This window comes from Microcebus murinus, chromosome 4 (genome assembly GCF_040939455.1).
Source record: "Microcebus murinus isolate Inina chromosome 4, M.murinus_Inina_mat1.0, whole genome shotgun sequence".
Lineage (NCBI taxonomy): Eukaryota > Metazoa > Chordata > Mammalia > Primates > Cheirogaleidae > Microcebus > Microcebus murinus.
The window spans coordinates 77,921,129-77,928,995 of NC_134107.1; the positions used below are offsets into that span (position 1 = coordinate 77,921,129).

Here is a 7,867-nt window from a genome sequence, read left to right on the forward strand (position 1 = left end):
AAAAAAAAAGAAGAATTTTTCCAAATAACAATATTTAGATTTTTTGAAGTATATATATTAAAACATATTTTAAAGTTAATTTTTATTGGATTTAAAACACAGTATCTATCCTTATTTAATCTAGCCTAAAGAGTACTTAAAAAGCCCAAGAGTTATATATGAAGTAATAGTCTTTGAAAGAATAAAATTCATCAGTGATTACTGCCATGGGTACTGTTACTTGGGCAAAGGAAGGATTATGAAGCTTGCTCATTAATGGTCTATAGTGATGACAACATTGGTACATATATAGAAACACATTAAGTGGAATAAGCACAATTAGTTCTGTGTAATAAAGCTACAGGAAAGGGAACTGAAGTTATTATTTTCATTAAGAAGGCATCTTCCATAGTCCCTTTTATTTTAATAACCTTGTACTAATCTTACCTTTTTTAGAGTTCCATTTTTAACCTGACTTCCTGTGGAAAGCAGGCTTATAAAATCACTCCCTATCCTTCCTTGAATATCTCCTAATAATGTTTAACACTATCCACTGACTTAACTAATGATAAAGTAGACACAAAGACAGCAAGTTCTTTACATATTCAAAATCATTTTCCTTAAAAAGGGAAAATATTCCATACTAAAATTTGGAGAACTTCCACTACTCAAATCCTGAATCACATGCAATCTTTGGCCCTGGTGATTTTGCATACAATAGCATTAACTTGGCAGCTTTCCCAAATAAACTTACTGCTTTCTGGACATCTGTATCCAGGTTATTTCCTTCCCTTGGGCATAATCCAAGGTTTAATTATTGGCTCAGGTGATGCCCTCCTGGAATTACTTCTTTGTAATACAGTTGACCACTAAACAACACAGGAGTGAGGGGTGCCAAACCTCCTCACAGTCAAAAATCCATGTATAATTTTTACTTCCCCCAAAACTTAACTACTAATAAATAGCCTACTGTTAATCAAAGTCTTACTGCTAACATAAACAATTAATACATATTTTGTATGTTATATGTATTATATCCTATTATATCCTGTATTCTTACAACAAAGGACGCAAAAAGAAGAAAATATTATCAAGGAAATCACAATATATTTACTATTCATTAACTGGAAGTGGATCATTATAAAAGACATTATCTTCACAGTGTTAAGTAGGCTGAGGAAGCAAAGGAAGAGAAGGGATTGGTCTTGCTCTTTCAGGGATGGCAGAGGAGGAATAAAATCTGTATGTAAGTGGACTCTGCACAGTTCAAACCCACATTGTATAAGAGCCAACTATACTTTTTTTAAATGCTTGTTTTCACTAATCTATCTACGAATCTATTTTTAAGAAAAAGCCTAAAACATACTCTTAATTTGTGCTACTCATGGCCTAGGAAATGACCTAGAAATCAGAAATAATAAGTCGATTAGACAACTTAACCTTCCACTACTTCAGTCAACATTTTTACAAAAATGCTCTCAAGTAATAGGCTTATAGTACTTCTAACATAGACCTTAGTCCATTTCAACTAATGTTAATGGAGTTACAAGGCACTAATTAGCAAAAGAGTCAAGGCAGTGGTTCTAAAACTTTAGCATGCATCAAGATCACCTGGAAGGCTTGCTAAAACAGGAACTCTTGAGTTTCATGCCCAGAGTTTTTGATTGTTAAGTCTAAGGTAGGGTCCAAGAATTTGCATTTTTAACAAATTCCTAAGTATTGTTGATGCTCCCGATCTAAGAACCACACTTTAGAAACTAATGATCTATACTAATAGAAAACTTATTGATGATAGATAGCATAAGGAGAAATAAAAAAAGAAAAAGTATACAGGACCCAATCTCAGCTTCAGTATTAACCGGTATACTTTTGATCAGTTAACCTCTTTAAATGTCTTTTTTGAAAAATCTATACAATAATTACTGATTAGTTCACAATACTGGGTCTTATTTAAGAGAACTTTAAAGTTCTTTAAGGGACCCTGAATAATGAAATCCAAAATAAGTAATTTTTAGTCTACCAATATGTTCAATGTTTGACACAAGGTTCTATTAATAATGCCAAGGTTGTAGGTTCAACCTGGTAGCTTCACTTTGTTCTACAGCTATAGTTCCTACGTCTAATTCTGCAAGCTGTCTCAGAAAATATATGCCAAGAGTCACAAGAGTAATGAGTAACAACGTGTGACTATACACAAATCCATTAGCACTACTGGAAAACAACCCAAAAGCACACTTTCTACCAACTTATCACCTTTAGGTGACATTGAGGCTGAAACTAAAAATAAGACCTTGCAACAAAATATGTTTTAGAAATCTTGGAAATTCTTCTACTTCTTCAGGCTGTAAGTATAATCAAAAGTCATGGAAACAGAAATCCAGGAATTGCTGTTTTCAAATGATAATTTTAAGGAAGACATGAAATTTAAAAATTCAATTAGCTGGGGATTAATTTATTTGAATATATTATGTGTACCTTCCCTTTGATATAATTTAAATGTAAATATAGGATGCTTATTAATGCTAATAACTTTATATACTAGAAATCAATGAAACCAAAATAATCTGGGATAAAAAAGTGTGGTACAAGAGTAACTAAAGCATGAGGCTATACGAAGGATGAAAAACTAACATTAAATAAAACAACAAGACAAATTAGAGAAAAGGAGGCAAAAGTAATCAAAAGGAGCAGATGGAAAAACAGGTAGGTAAAGGGAACATAATTATTTCCATATACATAGGACTGGACACAGAAAAGATAGTGCAGCCAGTAAAATCAGCTCAGGATGTCAAGAGGCTTCATATAAAAATACTTCAGCTTGAATCTAAAGTTGTAACTGTTCAGGCCAAATTCAACAAAAGAAAACTCTTGTAATCCTTTGAACGGGAAAATAAGCCTAGTGATGAATATTCAGTTAACATTCCTTTATTCTGATGTTTGCTGAGCACCAACTTGGCACCAGACATCTTATCATATGATTATGCACAGTAACAAGTAATCAAAGAAACCTACTCAAGCAGTATAGTTTATAATAGTGTACAAATTGAAAAATGGAAAACCAGACTAAGATGGCAGACTATTACCAATATAGTAACAAATTCTACTGTATAACTTATTACAGTTCTGAGGCATAGCCTATCCATGCTATCACATCTGACTATAGTACTATTTTATCTATATCCTATAGAGTCATACTTACATCAAGAATCAGAGCAAGATCAATAAGAAAAAAATTATGGAATATAGCTAAATTATCAGTATGCTAAAGTGAAGTTTTTGACAATTCTTTCTCTCTGTAAGGCTGGACATGTATGAAGAATGGACAAGAACAGGATACACAAGAGTTGCTGAACACTTCACTGAGTATGGCAATACCAAGCAGGGATTACCAAAGAAAACTACTTTTTTAAAAGATGCAAGATGACCTAACTATAGTTGACTAAGAAACTGCGAACTGGATATCATATAAAGAATGATATTGCTCTTTGTGACCAAAGGCATCAGGCTTATGAGGAGCTAGAAGGCAAAGACAGAAGCAATGAAATGACTACAGATATGTATCAAGATTCAACATATGTGTAGTGTGAACTACAGACAGCATGACAGCCTTTCATCCAACTTCATTGGAGTATGTCATTTTCAAAAAACAATGGGCAACCAGATGGGTTACTGTATTATTTTTCTCTTCTTCCTACATCCCAGACAGGCTTAAGACATCTTATAAATTAACACATTTAAACATAATACACAATATTTAAACTGAGTTCATCTAATAGTAGAAGTACTTGAAGAAACTAGAGATATAAGCATATTGCCAACTTCAAGTATAAATTTGACTGAAGTTTTTTAATAAGCTGAAGGAGAAAGATGCAGTGACTACATACATAGTTCCCATTTTCTAACAGGGAGCTTACATAATATTTTCATAAACAATTTTTCTTATAGCTAAACTCAGCAAAAATTTATGTTAATTTATCTTGTGAAAGTCATTCTGTGATACATTTAACAGTATTATTAACTATTGTTTTGCAAGTGATATCAAAACAAAATCAGAAGGCAATTTCCCAGTTAAGCCTCTGTATAAAAACAGAAAGCATAAAAATAAACCACAATTTAAGGGCAACATTTCTGCAAAACGCTGAGATAATATAGTCCAAACATCAATATTTTTCTTTGTCATGTAACAAAAGTAGAAACTCAAACAATCTAGATAGCCACTTAATGTAGGTATTAAAACCATGGTATTCCTGGTTATGTATTAATTAGAATCACCTGCGGATTGTTAGTCTAGATTAAGTTTAAAATTAAGCTTTCCAACTAGTGTCTGTAACGCAGTTATTATATACCATTGATTAATGAAGAGTGCCACAAATAGGTATAACGATTAATGAAATAAATGATGAAAGAATTTACCAGGTTAATTTCTATACTGTAGATATTCAATTAAATGTTATTTTTCTAGTTTCCAGAGGAGAGGAATGAAAGGGGGCATTTCTCTCGTGGAAAATAAGATGTCATATATATATATTTTTGCCCAGAGAGGATAAGGCTAACCTACTATAATCAATATTATTTTGAGGAGTTCTTAATTTTCTCAAATTCGTATGTCAGTAACAATTTTTTATGAAGAAGTTAAAATATATAAACTTTAACTTGCTAGGCTATTTTTTTTTAAGAAATAATTGTGGGAAAGTGGCACACTTACGTACATTAGTTTGTAATAATAACAGATAACAGTGTAACTTCAAAAATCCAAAATAAAGGTTTATTTCTAAAGGGATTACATTGGTGTTGATGAGAATGCATTTATCTTCATATTATCATTAAGATAAAAAATGATAGAATTTTAAAGCTCCAAAGGACCTTACAGATTTTTTAGACCAACCTCTTAAAAAAAAAAAAAAAAAGAGAAAACTGCAGACTAGAAAGGTTAAATGATACAGGCCTGCTGAGCCAGGAACTTCAGCTTGGGAGCCTCAAGTACTTCCTTTTTCTAACATACTATACTGCCTCCTATGGCTCTGAATCCTCTCCCTTGGATAAGAGTTCTGGTTGCCTCATCTGTTTTCTTTATATTCTATTCTAAAAAATACTTGTCATTTGTAACTTTCCTATAAAATTATAACTTTCCAACCTGTTTTCTGAAAGAAGGATTTTACAGCTGAGCATGTAAATCATCAGCTTTCTAAATTTCACAGTAATAAATATAGAATTCAAAAACTACTTAAAACTGTGCAATAAACAATATACTGCAAAGAAAAATTCTTCTCCCCTGGATAATTCCGTCTACAAATTCAAAAAACCATGTATTGAGCACCTATCATATGCAGGGTCTATGTTAAGTGCTGGCAATATTAAGATGTTTAAGATATGATACTTATCCTCAAATAGCTGACAGCCTAGTAGAAAAGATAATAAAAGCAACAATGACAGTGTACTTGTTAAGGACTCTGAAAAAGTAGTGAACAGGGATCTATGAGTGCATACAGATAGAGAAATCTAATTTAGAATGATGGGATCAGTCAGTGGTTCCCCAATGAAGTACTGAACACCAATAGGAAAAAATGAAAATACCACCCATATTAGCAGACCCCAAATGAATTAAAAGACAGAGCAACTTCAATTTAGTCAAAGGAGAAAATGAAAACTGTGTTTCACACAGCAGTTTAGTAACTAATAAATAACTCTGTAACAACAATGAGACTATTTTCCAGTGGGAAAAAACCTGATTTCACTGTGGTTGTATAAGAAGAAACTATAGGTCTTCTATTATTTTGCAATAAAATTTTAAATCACTATTTTTAAATCAAAGAAAAAGACTGCATCCAAAACATGTCTAGTTTATATTCACAACAGCTCTCTGCAAAACTGCATAAAGTAAAGTCCTCCTCAAAATTCCAGGATAAAATTCCCTTCTGTTACGAAAGAAATGACAACCTGGAGAACCAGTAGCCAAAGAAGGAAGAAAACCACCACTCATTTGCTTTCTTAAACCAGTGACTGGGGATAAAGACTACACAGATTCCTTCATATTGACTTTCAGCTGGAAATTTTTAGAAAAGAGAGGCGCAGGAGACATTTTTATTTACATGTTTAAGCAAAAAGCGGGGGAGCGGGGAGAAAAATCAGTGTAGGGAAAAGCGTGAAAGACATAAGGAAGTGAAATGATGGAAGAGAAAAGGATTGGGCAAGAATCCAAAGACATAAGAAACGATGAAAGAAGGAAGACAGACTGGAGGATGGTTTTGGAAAAAGTGGTAAAGAGAGAAAGCAGGAAATGGGGGAGGAGGGAAAGAGTGGGGGAAGGGCTGTCGAATGTAAGGTTTGAGAGGGAATAAGAGATAAGAGAAACTAATTAGCTGGGGCTACCTCCGCCAGGGAGAAAACAAGATCACAATACGAAAGGTAGAGAAACCGACAGAGCAGCGAGTTTTAACCTCCTTTTCCTCAGCCTCTACGACCCAGAGAGGGAGGAAGAAGTGGTTCCCAAGTCCAGGGAAGGAATTCCGGCGCAGCCTTCAACAACCAGAATCTGCGAGTTGGGGCACCATCCGGCGGGTCTTCGGCCCTCTCCATCCCCCTCAGAAGCTGGGCGGGGCCCTGGGCGTCCCGGTTACCTGGACAAGGAGTCCACGCTGGGCGGCCGAGCCGCGGCGGGCTGGGAGCCAAGACTCTCGCAGCTTGAGCTCTTCTCCATGGCGCAGCGGGGCAGCGGGAGGCAAAGGCTGAAGCTGCCTCCGCCGCTGCCAGGCGGGAGAAGCGGAGGGCGCAGTGCGCTGGGCTGGAGCCGCGGTCAGGGCAGCGCCGGCCCGGGAGGGAGACCGGAAGCGGCCATGTTCCCCCAGACTGCACCGCGCCCGGGGGCTGCCGGGGAGTGGGAAGACCCCACGGCGCCCCTCGGACGCCGGCCCAGACACGCAGTGCTCGCTGCGGCCTGTGGCGTCGGGCACAGGGAAGTGGCGGCTCCCAGAGTGAGAGGGTCCGCTGAGACGGGAGGGATGAGGACTCTTGAGGAAGGAGGGGGAGTTCTAGACTTAAGATGAATGAGAGAATACTAAGGTCTCAACAAAAAAAAAAAAGAGAGACGAGGATTTGAGGGCACTGAGATGACTGAGACAGAAATGTGGGGGTCAAGGAAAATGAGAGGACGGGGTAATGAGAGAAACGTGGGCGAGCTTTAGAATGAAAGGGCAGGTGGAACGTAGTGCACCAGGGAGGGAGGAAGAGAACATAGGGGTCCATAAAGCATGAGGACTCAGGGATGAGATGGTGAATGTTCACCAGATCAGGAGCTGAAAATAGCGATTATGGGGTGAGCATGGTTCTGTAGAGCCATGCAGACATGGATTCAAATTCTGGCCCTGCCAGTTGCCTGCAGTGTAACCCAGGGCACTGAACAGAAGCTTCCTTACCTGTAAAAAAAAAAAAAAAGGGAAGAAGAATAATAGCCTCACAGATTAGATAAATTAATAAGTGTAAAATGCGTAAAGCAATGCTCAGTGCATAGTAAGCACTCAGATATTAGCCATGACTATTTCTGTGTACTTCATAAGGGTTGACTGGACTAATGTATATAAACAGTTTCTAACATAAATTCAATAAATGGTAGCTGTAATGAGAATATATAGAAAGGGTGGCAAGGAAGTAAGAAGTGGTTGGTAAGGGAAGGATAATAAAGGAAGTATACCACATGTAGGAAAAAAATTAATGCTCTGTTTTCATTCTACCCCTGGCCCAACATTGTAGAAAGAGCACTGGGAAAAAAGCTAAAACTTTCAGTCCTACCGTGACTTGGATTGTATGGTCTGGAAGTATCTGTTGAGGAAAAGCACTTTAGCATTAATCCATTGTCCACAAAAAGAAGTATGAAAGAGGGAATGAATAAGAA

The 7,867-nt window shown here is 36.5% G+C and overlaps 1 protein-coding gene across 3 annotated transcripts in view; it reads right to left on the bottom strand.

The window, feature by feature from the left end:
* MTMR2 (myotubularin related protein 2) overlaps positions 1-6,848 on the bottom strand; it is a 102,684-nt gene extending 95,836 nt beyond the window's left edge. The window contains exon 1 of one of the 3 annotated variants that reach the window (XM_012743903.3): positions 6,597-6,848. In XM_012743903.3, coding sequence (XP_012599357.1) covers positions 6,597-6,676 — 80 coding nt within the window. In that variant the 5' untranslated portion in view covers positions 6,677-6,848. Of the gene's footprint in view, positions 1-6,416; positions 6,568-6,596 lie in introns of those variants that run through there. The other 2 variants (XM_076002452.1, XM_076002453.1) reach the window with 2 other exon arrangements.
* Between the last annotated feature and the right edge of the window lie 1,019 nt (positions 6,849-7,867).